The sequence below is a fragment of the Pelobates fuscus genome, chromosome 7, assembly GCF_036172605.1.
Source record: "Pelobates fuscus isolate aPelFus1 chromosome 7, aPelFus1.pri, whole genome shotgun sequence".
In the NCBI taxonomy this organism is placed as follows: Eukaryota; Metazoa; Chordata; class Amphibia; order Anura; family Pelobatidae; genus Pelobates; species Pelobates fuscus.
The window spans coordinates 127,693,733-127,707,501 of record NC_086323.1 but is presented as its reverse complement, the minus strand read 5'-3'; the positions used below and the strand labels follow the sequence as shown (position 1 = coordinate 127,707,501).

The following is a 13,769-nucleotide window of genomic DNA, read 5'->3' as shown; positions in this document are numbered from 1 at the left end:
TTACGAATGTATTAGATATTTGCATTGTACATGTATCTCAGGACAGATGCAAAAAAGGAGAATCCTCTCTCCGTATGTTCTTCCAAGCAAAACACTTTCTAAATATATATCTGTAAAAAAAACATGTTTTTTGCCAAGTTATACATTTGTAATAGATTTATAGCTACAGTATCTAGTAATGCAGTGCTATGTAAAATGTATTCTAACGAGTGGATGTAAATAGATATGAGTGTCTGCGTATGCATGTATATATGTAATGTAATGAGTGCGTAACTATGAGTGCTCCCTCTACTGACATTTCTCTTCCACCCACTTTTGCTTACTTTCTCAGAAAAGCTCAGAGGAGAATTTCCTGGTAAATTCTGTGTTAAGCTAAGAACAGAATGGGGAGGGGGGTGAGTACAGGGCTTGGCAGAATACTGCAAGTGGCAACAAAATGCAGCTACACAGACTAGTTTGGAAAAGCAGGAAGGAAGCAGAGAGATATACTGACAATATTCTTAATACTTTTAGAGGGTAGTAACCGCTTAAACCAAGGCCTCTCAACATTTTTGTTTTCATAACAAATGGGAATACAAAAATAATATATTAAGCCGAGTAACCCTAGCAACCGATTACTATTACCCATAATATTCCATATTTACCCATAATATTAAAAAGGCTGAACTTGTTGGACGCATGTCTCTTTTCAGCCTACGTAACTATATGTAATATTAAAAAAATGTTGTACTATGTATTCTGTAAAGCCAGTTTTGGAAATGGAATCAATTTAGAAATATTCTCCGGCACGTTTAGAAGTACATTTGTCACAGACTATCTGTAGTATAAATTATGAAGGTCTATTCGTTGAACAGTGAATTTAAATCTAAATTTCAACATTAAGAGAAAAATAGGAAAGCTCTGAGTATAACTGGGATGAAATACGTATCTTAATGATTTAGGACAAAATTATTTGCAATTCACTCACGGTTTCATAATAAACTTCAATAAATTCATTTTTGTAATATGGAAGTGTCCTCGGAATGAATTGGTCTAAGAGAAGTCTGTGGAATGAAATGTAACTACCTTTACACTTTTTTAAGGTAACATAGAAGAACAGTGATCATGCTAAGATGGTATGTGTTTTAAGATATAATGCCTGATGAGTGCCTTGTGGGTGAGGGCTATAGCAGTGAGATTTTTAAAGTGGATATACAGTAATAGAGCATGGGACAGTATTGAAAATTAGATTTCTGAAATAATAACGACATAACAAATTTATATGAAAAAATCCTATTTATTTATATCCATCAGCTGGAGACACAACCCTAACAAATGGTTGTTCAATTGTTTGTTTTTTAACTCCCGACCCAAAGTGCTGCAACTTTTAAAAACATCCTTGTCAAGTAAGTTAGTGTTGTCAGATTTTACATCTTCAAATCCAGAAAGACTTGGAATTCAGCACAAATTGTCTATGTGGAGAACCGTAGTGCAGCAGATATTATAAAGTACATAGAAGTCTGAATTCTCTCATCTCCATCTACTATGTAACATATTCCATTTCTTCCCTATGACACTCATATGTATAGGTGGTTTAGTGCAGTTCATGTTGCAAATAACAGCAAGGGAGGACCGCTGCTCTGGACTGCACATGACACTCATCATTGCCTTTGCAGTTGACATGGTCACAATTACAAAGTAATGATGGTTCTTTGGTGGAATCACAGAGCGGTGAACGGGAAAGATGGTCTGGACAAGTACCAACTGCTGAGAAAAATACAAAAATCTTAGAAAACGTTTAGGTGCAATAATTGAAATAAATATTTAGAGTTTATACAGTCTTGGGATTTCAACGTCCATGTGTTCTGAGTTGGTATGGCACCACATATATGGGCAGAGTAGACATGACCTTCTCTTGCCTATTGTCACTCAGAGTTTGAATGGGTACCTCTGCAGGTACTCTACCATTCTTTTTGGGAGTGGGAGATCCATCATGTTGGAAGCTGGAGCCATGCACTGGTTTATTTGCAATCGACACAGATGTTGTAGGCTGGGGCTTTGACCACCATGAGGAAGAGGATGCAGAAGCTTGAAATGAACACCTTTTGTCTCTTTAGGTGAAGGTGGCACAGGTGGCGATGGACTGGACTCCCTGGAGGTTTCTTTGCTGCTCTCGGAATGACAGTTAGAAACGTAGTATTGGACCAGGCTGACAACGTCTGGAAAGGACATAATGTACGGCTTGCATAAATAGTTGGAGTCCAGTCTGAAAAGGCCGTCGGAATACTCAATGCGTATGTTTGTGGGTCCCCGATTAGTCTGGACGGACAACGTGAACAGGTAACTATGGTGAGTGCTGTCCCTCACCAGAAAGAACCCTTCTGGCATCTTCTGTAACTGCTGCTTGGCGTCAGTGGCATTAATAGAGCCCCAGTACCAACCTGGTTAGATAAGAAACAAGACCTGTTAGATTCACAGAAAGTTAAACTGAATAAACAATATTGTTAAACTCACATGCCATAAAAAAAACTTGATATCACTACCCGTGTGATCCTAATAAAAACTATAAGACAGTTAATTATGTGTGAGGAACCGCTGGCAACCAGGGTGGCTCCTGCACTTTGTCTATTGCTGGACACCTACCATTATTTACCTTTACTTTAGCCAAATGCAACAGCTGTAGAGAAATTCAACCCAGTTTTAGTTTTATGAATATTCCAAGGGATCTTATTAAGTTTATGGTGCAAAACATTTAAATATATAAAAATTAAAACTCTTCAACTGTTCACATGAATAATTTTAAAGAGGATGAGGTTCTTTCATGCTGCTCCACAGCTGTAACATATCCCCACAATGTGCACATAGGAGTAACAGACGTTCTAAATTGAGATGGTCTACCAGCTAATTTGGTCTTATGGATGATCATGGTCACGTCCGCCCAATAAACAGCTTTAACAGACTTCCAGCTGTACTTTCATAGAGGCCTTCAACACTCATACAACTACTTCTCACCTTTATAAAAGCAGAGAATAGTTTTTGAAAATATAGTGATACATTTTGTGGTGGATATTTTTTTGCAGATATGGATGTGATCTCCCCTATTAGCATTGATCACCAGCAAGAACTCAATGTTTAGTATCTTGAATTATCTCCCACAAAAACCATCAGCTACAAGGGTTTAATCATTAAAGCAGTTATTGAGGTATTGTGGAGAAATGATATTGGGATGTTGAGCTGAACTTGCCACACAAGAAAAATAGCTGAACAGGACAAACATTTTTTTTTCTCCAATTTGTCTTTTAGCCTTACATTTGTTAACTATCGACAATTTCCAGTTCATTAAATGAACCCTGGAATACTACTCCAATCCCTGACCTCACAGACAAATGGATGTCAGTATCCAACAGCTGTTTGACAATAATTCTTGGTTTTGGCAAAACATAAAGTATTATCATGCCAAAGCCATCCACCCTTTTAATCTGTGGTCATTCAAAGTTTATATATGTGCATTTGGGGAACTCACCAGATTCACGCAAGTAGCAAAAAGTTTTAGCGATGCATAGCAGATCTTCTTCAGGATCTCGAGTTCGTGTCTGGGAAGGTGCATGGGTATCCATTGCTCTGGTCGGTTCCTCTGAGGAGTGTGGCGGCTGACCTCGGCACCGAGGGTGGTTTGGAGGATGCATGACTTGACCTGGTAAAAATCCAGGGACTCCGACACAAGAAGAAGATCTACAAGTCCTCTGTTCTGCCAACAGGCTCTGTGGACTGCAGAGACAAAGAGAGGTCAGAGTTCTGTATTCAGTAGTAAAATCTACATGCAACAGTTAAAAGGGTTATACGTTAAATTGTGAATTGTCTGGAATTGGAAGTGAGTTCAAAGTAAATTACACATTTTAGGTTAAACAGCTGACGTAGTTACGTCTGCTTGTGCATTGTGCAAGTTTACCATCTGAAAATGTGCACTCCAGCAGTGAAATGGTTAATCTTTTAAATGCCATCAGGGCACAGACTGCCATACACCAGATTGAAACAGCTCTCAAAACGACATAAATTTGGGCGTAATGAAACCCTTGCGTAGTCAGTCATCTTCTATATTTAATACACATTGCTTGGTGTCTGGGGTTAATTCAAATTGTATTTCCCCTCTACCCCAATTTACAGATATTGTTGTTTTTGCCGCTCAGATCTGCATAACCCAAAAACCTGTTAAAAATGTTGGCAGTCATTGCAGGACAACTGCTCCAAGGCAGATTACACAACTCTAATTCATAGGAAATGGGATGATCTGTGTGAGTTTATTAGGAAGGGAAGGGGGAGAGGGGAGTGGGGGGAGACGAGACTTGAAACCATGTACCTAACGAGTACTTTATCTGGTCGTATAATGGATCCAGTTCTTCAGAATTGACTTTTGTAACCTACTTTGTCTATTGCGTTGATTTAAAAAAATCCCCATAAAAACACCATGGTTCCTAAATATCTTGATATATTACGACGAACAAACACGCAGACACCTGCCAAACTCAGAAACCAACAATTTATATACATTCCGAAAACGTGTATCTAAAACAGTCAAACGCACAGAGCAGGCACCTCTATTCCTATGGTATAGGTTTGCCTATTCTGTACGGTCTCTTTTCCTACGATTGTACAGCGCTGCGGAATATGTTGGTGCTTTATAAAGGCCAGTAATAATGATAACAATAATACAGAGACTCAGAACTGATAAATCATAGATGTCACAAACACGACTCTTACCTTTGCACACAAAGAATCATATCCGTCCAAGAGTGGCGAAAAGACATAAATCTCTCCAACAGATGGGTATATTTTCTTCTGTTATGTTTGTATTTTTCCCCTTTGTGTTCTTTCTTTCTCTTTCAATGGGCTGTTCCTAAATTGTCTTTGTATCTCAGCTTCCAAAACGTATTGACTCCAGAGGCAGCCAGCCCCCCAGAAGTCTACTAGAATGTTGTTGTATTCCACTCTTTAGGCTATGTCCCTCACTGTGACAATTAGTCCAATCCACTGTGTTCTCTCAGCATTCTGATGGTATATGTAATGGGCTATGCTCTGCTTTAGCTATATATAGCTGTGTTGGGTGTGTGTCTGAGTCTTCTGTGTGAGAGCAGAGCTGAACTGATACAATTCCAAGAACTTTCCAGGAAAACTGGGCTGATCCATTCCCAGTCACCAATAGGAGAGACAGAAAGGAGGCTAAGGCCGGGCTTGACATGACAGAGAAGGGAGGAGACTTGTTACTTCCTGCCCATTTCTGTGGAAGTGCAGCCCTCAGAAGATGCTGTAACTAATCTTGTGCTCTGTTATTATTACTGCATTTCATTCACCAACAAAATTACTCGGAACTGCCTGAGGGAGAAAATCAATAGCTTTAGTCTTTTAACTCTTTCTCCACGTGTTTGTTCTTTCAGAGCAAAAAGATTTATAGTGTTTCTGTTTTACCCTGAACAGTGCCTTCAGTTCTGACCTGGGCAAGCACGCTACAACAATGTTACAAAAAGTGTGAAGTAGGAAGTGCAAAAATCCATACATTATCTGTCATAAAACACGCATTTTATCTGGATTTAGATACAAAAAGATTCATTATTTCAGTAATAGGTGTTAGTTAATCTCGTTATCGTGGTGTTTGTGGCTTGTCTTTGGTGGAAGGGGTTAAACTAATGGAATTTCAATGTTTTCTGCTGAAATGTTATTCCACATTAAGCGGTTTATTCACAAAACAGCGTATTGTAATGAATTGAACATAGAATTATAACATTTAGGCAAAAAAAAGCAAATGTAATTTAATTTTTTTTTTTTTTTTTTTAAAGCCACCGACTGCAGTGTAGGTTATTTTAGACAGAAATGTGCGTTTCAGTTTAACGCAATTCAGTGCTTAGTAAATAACCCCCTAATTAATTTTATCAGAGACTAGTTACAAGTTGCAGAATGAAAGCTGTGGAATTTGTAGAAAGATCCACCCATCTGCTTATATTTTGCAGGTTGGTTGTGGGTAATTTTCTACCAGGCCACAGCTCACTGTTTAATAAATTAACCCTCTGAATGGTGTTGCTGTGGTATCTGTGCATTATGGTCAAGCGGGGCCGTGACGGTAAACAAGGTGTGAGCACATGTTGGATATATCAATGTAAAACACTCAGGGGGGCTGGGGATTGGGTTGCACATAATGTCAGAAGCCAAGTAACATCAAGAAAAGACCCACAGTGCTATTCATTAAACTGTTGAGTTATCACAAATGCAAAGTGAATTTCAAATTGCAGGACAAAATTGTCAAACTGAAATCTAGATGATTTGGAGATTTTTTTTTTTTTTTTTTTACCAGTTTAGCTATTGTGGCCGAAACGTTTGAAACACCTGACAATTCTCACTTTTATGAATAACCCATAAAGTCATGTAACTATGCGATGGAATCTGTACAAATAAGTGTGGGAACCCGTATTTACTCATTTTGATTTTCCTGTTTTGATACTTTTGTGCGTAGAGGGCATATTTGGGATCACATACAATATTTTACTCATTATCTTTCTTTAACCCCTTAAGGACCAAACTTCTGGAATAAAAAGGAAACATGACATGTCACACATTTTTCCTATGACAATCTCGATGTGTGAATACTCCAGCCGTCACCAGTGATTGCTCCTGGGAATTGGCTCTATCTACGGAGGATCCCACGGTCTCACAGGATCTTCCACAAGCTTCAATGCTGTACTCTTGCATATGTGAGACTGTACAGCAGTGATGTTGAATCCTGGCGTTGAAGAGGAAGTGGATGGTTGTACCCGCCAGGAACAGGGTCAGGTAGGTAGATTTTATCTTTGCCTGCCCCTTGGGCCACCAGACCCACAGTGGTGGTGGCAATGGGGTATAGTACTGATAGTTTGGAGATTCCTGGAAGCCCACTTTGGAATGCATACCTCCTAACACTAACATTGTGAAGTATCGAAGTGGGACATGCCATTGATGCCCCTTTTTTCACTGGTGATGCCTAAAAGTAATAGGGTCACACAAAGAAAAGGCATGTCAGGCTCCCTGGCTAGCCCCATATAATGTCGAAACGCCCTTTGCCGGTGGGAGTCGTGTAACGTGGCAGGTCAGCCTTGTGTTATTACTGGTTAGGGCAGCATACTAAGGGCACACCATGCATGGAGCACTGTTTCTGTGTTTTCTGCAGGGTCCAAATGCCATGAATATAGCATTTACATGTGTATTGATATGCTTGTTGGGGACAGTTATCTGGTGTCCCCAAAAGTGGGACCCTATGGAATTAAGTCAAGACAGTGGGACAGGACCAGCAAGTCCTGACTCTCCCGCAGAAATTGGGATGGTTGGGAGTCCTGTGCATAGTCCTAGTGCCCTCAACACAGCATGAGCATGTCTACTGATGTGCTCACGCTGTGCTTGTTGGGGATACCAGGGAGGGACCCAACCTGAGATGACCCTGTCAAACCCAGGACAGTTGTGGGTATAGGAATATGAATTGTGGTGGATTACTATTCCTATGAAACTTGTTCTTGATGTCTAAGATTCAGTCTCCAGCTACCCATGTCCAACACCGCTTACATATGACAGTTTTATGGACTGCAAAGGCCTTCAGACAGATTTCTAGAGTAAATGTAAAAAAAATAGTGACAATAACCTGAGCACTTAACTAGTGACACATTAACAGAATAATTACAATCAGGAAACCTAATAGCTTTGATAAAATATTTCTAACTTTGCTATGTATCCAGTTAAACTATTTTGACAAAAGTTTGAGAATATGTTTGTTAATTTTCCCAATTCACAGTTTAGCAAATAAACCCCATGTATAATTTATTTGATATCACCAAATTATATCACTTCATGTTCTCCTAAAACTTATCTTAGAACATCACCCCTTAACTGCCAGTAGTCCCCCTACCCCGTAATGGGCAGTTACATTTAAACACAATAAAAAAAAACAAAAAAAAAAAACTATGCAAAGAAAAAGAATACCATGAATTGACCTCATGGAAAAAATGAGTCTTTGGCCAAAACCCAAGCATCCTCTGCATTCTTTGTATTCCAAGCCTCCAGAGGAGGCAATATCCAGACTCATGGATTGACACAGCCACCAGGATACGAGTTCTGAATCCTTGTCTAGAACAGCCAAAAGAACAGATCTGGGGGAACTGAAAGGTCAACATGTTTTTCAGATGAACAAGTCCTAGGCTAGATTATATTCAAGACTTCATTGGATGTCAGGGCAGTTCTCATTAAACCAATGTAATATAGAGGAGTGACTGTGTTGAGTAAAGGGGGATCATCACATCCTAGGATTAACATCGTTTACTATGCGTAATCCCGTATATATGTAAGAGAGATATGTTTGTGATGTCACATTCCAGCTCTAGCTGCCTGTAAATCACCGTTGTTTAGGATAGTATATATAGAGACAAGGAGAAAGAGAAATTATGGAGATTATATATATATATATATATATATATATATATATATATATATAAAAAGTGTTGTGTTTATATATTTTTTGGGTGACACTTTTTTTTTTTTTTTTAAATTCTTTATTTTTGAGTGCAGAGATGATTACAAGCTTAATCGGTGACATGTTTAGTATACAATAGTATTGCAAACAATTGGTATATATAGTCAAGAGGTGCTGCACTTTTTTTTTTTTTTGTCGAGTAGGAACAAGAAGTAAACAAGAAAAATTACAAGATAAGTAGGTCAACAGGTTAACAAATGCGAGTCACAATGGCATGAGTGGTGGTTACAAGAAATTAAGTAACGTGACTGATATAGGTTTGGTAGCATGCGGTACGGTATATTGTTATAACAAACAGAACATACAATCAGTTCAGCGACAAGCGTAAGAGAGGAGTAATGGGGCTCAGTGGCCCGTGTATGTTGGGGCGAAATACTTAAATGGGAGCTATGGACATACTCAAGAATCAGTAGTAGGTTGTTGTCAGGGGCATATTAAGGGTCCTTATATTAAGCAGCTTCACACCCCGCCCTCGTGTTCATGCTAGTATTCCCTATGATCTTCCGCTAGGTGAGGTTGCAGTCTTGTCATGGGGGTTAGCAATAGTGAAGCATACTAGGCTGATATGTCAATCTAAACAGTGGTATGCATCCTGAAAATAACGTGTCCCCAGACCCCAAAGCGATAGGCTAGGTAGTATGAAGGTGAGTATGCTGATTGAAAGTACGATGCTATAGGGTAGTGTTGTTACAGCCGATGCTGGCATATCTGTTATAGGCTAGTATCACATGGTGCTAGCAGAAAAACAAAAGAAATCAACTGGGTAACAGAGATTAAGCAAAACGTGAACAAAAATGCATTTCACACAATACACCCTCGTCTATGCAGTTACGCTGGTTTTATCTAGCAGTTAGGGTAGTTACGTGGTTTGTGTTCTTGATATGGCGTGTGTACAATTTTGAAATACAACCATGTTCGATAGACAAGGGTATTACATACTGTATAATGTGCTGCCAGGACATTAATGCATATACATGTTGCAGCATACGGTGCTATAGGGTGTAGCTATTGCAGTTGCGAACACATCTTTACGCTATATCAGGCAAGTATCATAGGATGTTGACTAGTCCACTGAGGTTCAAAAGAAATCAACAGAAAATATAGAAATAATCATGCTGTTTTAGCTTGGCTCCGTCTGTTGTCTCTCTATACAGTTCAGTGTTCTTCGTCTGTAATAGTGAGGGAATTAGCGCAAAAACAAGATTAACAAAATTAAAGTGAACACAGGGGGTATGATTCAGCGTGAGCGCTCAATTACTTAGAGCCCAATTAGGTCGTGGAGTGTCCAGGTATAGTATAAACAATCTAGTCCCGCTATGTGCAGTTCCAACCTAGTACTGCAGCTACCTCTCCCAGCCAGACATATCAACCGATTCCTGTACGCAGGTAGGTATAGGAGTAGTCATGGATATTCAGCCAGCCGGCTAAGCAGACCTTTGTGGACATGGTGCCTCTTCGGCCCTGGGTCAGTGTGAGGGCTGGTACCTTCCTGCCACGAGCCTGGGGTCCTTTCAGGTCCAGGGTCTTTCCCGGCGGGCGGGTGCGTTGAGCTGCGCATGGGTCTGGCGCGTGTTTCCGTGTGGCGTCTGCGGCCCTCCGCTTATGTGGCCGGTACCTGCGGGTCAATCCCCTCGTTGCCCTCTGTCCAGGTGGGCGATTCATACGAGTTGCTGGGGCTTGGCGTGTTTTGGTGCCCTTCTGAGGTTTCCCAGTCCTCTTGGGGCTGCCTGCTAGTGCTGTGGGTGGGTCAGTAAGAGGTATGGCAGCAGCTAGTCGTGTGTGGGCTAGTAGCTGGGTCCAGAATTTAGCAAAAATTGCGTCCAGAGAATCTCTCACCGGTAAAGTAAGGCCTGGTGATGCAGGCTGCTGCTGCTTCCCAGAAGTGTAATCGTCGCTTGTGGCCGCCATCTTAGAGGCCTGCTCCTCCAGTCCGTCGGCTGAAGTTGCCGGTTGTGTCAGCATAGTAGGGACCGGGCCGGTTCTCTGTGGCGGGGACCGGGATAACCCCCACCGATCCAAGGGGGGAGGGGGATGATTTGTATATGTCTGCGGCTCTGAGCGGCAAGCGGGAAGCGGCCGTCTTCCCAGCCCGTTCTCTCTCGTAGGCCACAGTCTTCCGCTTCGGTTCCCGGGCATTCCGGGCGGCAAGTCAGGTATCTGCGGGTTCGCACTGGGTTCCCCAAGCTGAAAATCTTCCTTGTGCGGGTGTTTCAGGGTTGCAAGCCCCGTTTTCTGGTATTTATGTTGCCGTCCGGCGGGAGCTCGAGCAGAGCACGTCTTGCTCGCTTGCTAGTCAGGCTCCGCCCCCTTGGGTGACACTTTTAAATACTTTATTTTTGTAGTGCTTTGCAAATTACACAAATGAAGATAGACATTGCAAGGTATCAAGAGAAAATATCAACCAGGAAACAGCATCACATGTCTGATACTCTGCACTTTTTTTTTCTTATAGTTAATATCTAGATGTATATTCATGCTTGTAAGATATAGAGTAGGGTAAACATTGGTAATTTGCTACATATATTTTTTTGGGTGACACTTTTACTGTGTGTGTCACTGCCTAGTTATTCCCTTATTTGTGCCAAAATATTCCTTAGTGCATCTCGCAATATTTTATTTCCTCGTTCCATTCTGGTACATAATTTTTTTTCAAATTGTGAATTGTGAAACTGCAAAAACTAAACTGAAATAGACCACATGGAAAATGAGCTGAGGGTTATGCTCTAATTGTAGCAGATTAAAATCTGAATTGCAGACGGAATTCAAAATATACAAGAATGTATTTCTAATATTAGTTATTTCTTGTCTACTTAGCGTAGGACGAAAAATATTTACTCACTATTTGTCCCACTACACATAAGCGGTATATTAATGCATATCTATGGGGAGTGTTTATTGTCTTCATTCTGAGTGTGAGGATGCCATTTGTCCAATATTGCACCAACATAATAGGAAACACCTCTAGTGGTTGTCTGAATAACAGTCAGTAGAAGTGTCATTATTATTATTATTATTATTATTGCCATTTATATAGTGCCAACAGATTCCGTAGCGCTTTACAATATTATGAGAAGGGGATTTAACTATAAATAGGACAATTACAAGAAAACTTACAGGATTGACAGGTTGAAGAGGACAACCTTAGGAACAAATGTAAACAGAGAGTGTAGAAACAGGCTCTTTGCATCAAAACATTACGCTAAATTCGTTCTGGTGGTTAGAGTGTCCCTTGAATTTCCATGTTGTGTTTGTAGCGGAGTTGGACATTTTTTTCTATATCATCTGCTTTAGCCTTAAAGGGTTACTCCAACCACCATGACCACTTCTGCTTTTATAAGTAGTCGGGGTTGTAGGAGTCTGTATGCGCAACGTTTTACCTTGAATAGCGAGATATTTGCACGTTTGTGACTAGTTGCGCTCCCAGAACACCTAAATTTCTGTGCGAACATTGCATCTGTCATTGTTACTTTTTTAACACACCTTATCCACTCCCACTCCTCATTGGCTCAGAGCGCACACCTGCACTCGGAATTGGTGACAAAGGTCCAATCAAATTTGCTTTTTTAAAAGAATTTGGATTGCGTGAGGGAGCCTGTGACAACAGACGAGGATGGAAAGGGTATATTAAAGTGAAATAGAAGTGTTGTTTAGTTAGAGTAACCCTTTAATTTGTGAATTCAGGTTTTAACGTGCTAGAATTTGGGATTTGGTGAGTGACCACTTTACGCACAGATTTTGAAATGTAATTTTTCATCTACCACAATTCACTGTTTAGTGTATAAACCCCTATGTATTATACGATAGCTTCTCTGCAATAAATTCTCGTGGAAATGCGTCCTTAAACAATAAATGTATTTAGAAATCAGTCTGTGTAGACTGTGCACATTTTCAGACACATGACTCTTTGTCAGTAGGTCACGAATTCCTTTTAAAATGTCCTGGACTAGTGCTGCTTCCCAGCCACACAGCGTAAAATGAAAGTGTTCGTTTTAAACACTGGGAGATAAGCTGTCTGGCCACCAGTTGCATGATTACAGGCATCAGAGAAGGCCCCATATGACTCCTATTACTGGTGGTGAAGGAACAGGAAGAGCTGTTTCCTGGCCACCCACGCTATAGTAGAACAGTCAAACACCCCATAGGACTTTATATGTTATGAAAACGCATATATTCTCTGCTTTGTTGAGTGATGCTAAAGAAGAGAAATCTCTGCTAAGGTACATTATAACAACAGGAACTACTTACTAACTTGCACATCTACATATATGGCAAAGTATAACTACCAAATACATACGTTTAACTTTCAAATTTATGTTGATTTTTAATTTTAAAGGAGAACTGTCATGTCTCAGGATGTTTTTAATTCAATGTTTGCTTATCCCTATATTTAACAAATACTGTATGTATTTGTGAGATGTAAGAGATACATTTAAATGTAGAAATCCACACCTCTTCATTTTGCTAACGGGTACCGGGGTCTGTCATTGTTATGAACTCTGTACTTTGCACCTGGCAGACTTTATGGAGAGAGAGTACAGAGAAAATGAGAACTGAAACAAGGTTTCTATTTCTCTTTCTAAATTCAGATGTTTGCCCTGGTTTGCCTTGTCTGAACAAGGTTATGATGTAATTTGCTTGAAAGGGACACTATAGTCACTAAAACAACTTTAGCTTAAAGGGACACTCTAGGCATCCATACCACTTCAGCTCATTGAAGTGGCTTGGGTGCAGTGTCCCAGGTCCCTTAACCCTGTGCAGGTAATTATTGCAGTTTTTAAGTAACTGCAATAATTACCTGCTAGGGTTCCACCTCTAGTGGCTGTGTAGCAGACAGCCACTATAGGGACTTCTGGGCTGTTAGGCAACTAGGATGCCTAACTGACGCTGGACGTCCTCACGCTAAGCATGGTAACGCCCAGCGTCACCCAAAACCCCATAGGAAAGCAATGAATAATGCTTTCCTATGGGGAAATACACATGCGAGTGTGGCCATTGGAGAGAAGGCGGACATCAATGCTGGGCCCAGGTAAGTGACAGTTTTTAACCCCTTCTGCACCTCTGGGAGGGTCTTGATGGAGGGGGAAGCTGCAGTGCCAGGAAAACAAGTTTGTTTACCTGGCACTATAGTTTCCTTTAATGAAGCAGTTTTAGTCAGGGCTCGAGTCCTGCAGGAACGCATGGGAACGGCGTTCCTGCACTTTTTCCAATGCAGGAACGCCGTTCCCGTTCCCAGTCCTGCAGGACCGGC

The 13,769-nt window shown here is 40.6% G+C and overlaps 1 protein-coding gene across 1 annotated transcript; it reads right to left on the bottom strand.

The window, feature by feature from the left end:
* Positions 1 to 1,256: 1,256 nt before the first annotated feature.
* CISH (cytokine inducible SH2 containing protein) lies at positions 1,257 to 5,131 on the bottom strand. Its single transcript, XM_063426617.1, has 3 exons — positions 4,738 to 5,131; positions 3,503 to 3,747; positions 1,257 to 2,420 (listed from the first exon to the last, which is right to left on the bottom strand). Exons 1-3 carry the CDS (start codon positions 4,782 to 4,784, stop codon positions 1,909 to 1,911), a joined length of 804 nt encoding a protein of 267 aa, XP_063282687.1. The 5' UTR covers positions 4,785 to 5,131; the 3' UTR covers positions 1,257 to 1,908.
* Between the last annotated feature and the right edge of the window lie 8,638 nt (positions 5,132 to 13,769).

What these genes read in the sequence shown, in the direction of transcription:
- CISH (XM_063426617.1), bottom strand. Translation starts at nt 4,784, where the DNA reads ATGTCTTTTCGCCACTCTTGGACGGATATGATTCTTTGTGTGCAAAG. An exon ending in ATGATTCTTTGTGTGCAAAG is followed by an intron (nt 3,748 to 4,737) that starts GTAAGAGTCGTG and finishes TTGTCTCTGCAG; the next exon opens with TCCACAGAGCCTGTTGGCAG. An exon ending in TTGCTACTTGCGTGAATCTG is followed by an intron (nt 2,421 to 3,502) that starts GTGAGTTCCCCA and finishes TTATCTAACCAG; the next exon opens with GTTGGTACTGGGGCTCTATT.